Source organism: Polistes canadensis, unplaced genomic scaffold (assembly GCF_001313835.1).
Source record: "Polistes canadensis isolate GaletaPanama2010 unplaced genomic scaffold, ASM131383v1 scaffold_160, whole genome shotgun sequence".
NCBI classification, from domain to species: Eukaryota; Metazoa; Arthropoda; class Insecta; order Hymenoptera; family Vespidae; genus Polistes; species Polistes canadensis.
The window spans coordinates 39893-40895 of record NW_014569707.1 but is presented as its reverse complement, the minus strand read 5'-3'; the positions used below and the strand labels follow the sequence as shown (position 1 = coordinate 40895).

At 33.3% G+C, this 1003-nt stretch overlaps 1 protein-coding gene across 1 annotated transcript in view; it reads left to right on the top strand.

Annotated features, from left to right (window-relative positions):
- Window positions 1-515: 515 nt before the first annotated feature.
- The window catches only part of LOC106788988 (pikachurin-like), a 29459-nt gene continuing 28971 nt past the window's right edge, over window positions 516-1003 (top strand). The window contains exon 1 of the mRNA XM_014752757.1: window positions 516-527. Coding sequence (XP_014608243.1) covers window positions 516-527 — 12 coding nt within the window. The remainder of the gene's footprint in view (window positions 528-1003) is intronic.

Below are 1003 nucleotides of genomic sequence, written 5' to 3'. Positions count from 1 at the left end.
ATTAATTAAATTAATTATTTATTATTATTGTAAAAAGAAAAGATATAAATATTTAAAATAATTCCCATTAATCCGAAATATTATTTATATCACATATAACATTAAATAATAATTTGAAAAAATAATTTTCGGATTGTTTAAATATTTTAGAATATATATATATAAATATATTGAAACAATAAATATATGTCATAAGTTAGACGACTTTAATAATCATCGGTGTTTTGCACATCACGTATACCAACCAAACTTAAAGTGAAATTTATGGGGTTAGGATGGGTTGTTGCATGTGTGGATTCCTACCCTTTTACCATTAGGATAGATACACGTCCATCAGTCGTAATTTTCTTCACTATGGTGTCTAACGGACAAGACTGCTGCTTATTTACCTTCCCCCACCCACCCCACACCCCCATAGCTCTTTTTGCGGAAGCTATTCGTCTTGTCATTCCGAGTTAAATTTTCGGTTCATTTTTGTCTTCTTTTACACCCTCTTTCTCTAATGGCAGAAAAAAATGGCGTGTGTGGTATGTGTGTTTGAATGTATGGGTGTATTTTCGATCAGGTCATGGTTTCTTTCTCGTGCGGTCATCGATGTCTCTCCATACGAATAAAAATATTTTTCTATACAACTGTTCGAACCCCATCTTATTCTTTTCTTTATCCTTTAACCAACTTCCATTCCCATGCCTCCACCCTTCCCCACCACCACCACCACTCCCCCATCGTAACCTTTTTACCCTTACAACCCCACTCGTTTTCTTCTCTCTCTCTTTTTCTCTTTCTGTCAATTTCCATGGACAAGGGAAGCTTCGATTATTCTACGAATAAGTTGAGTTCGAATACAATACGAACATTTATTCTTTTATTCGTAGTCGAAACTTTTCAATAAACCAAGAAGAGAATTTGAATCAATCTACTGTTAGAAAATTTTCTACGTTGTCAAATAGTAAAGGAATGGATGAATGAATCAATCAATCAATGAATGAATCAATGAATGAAT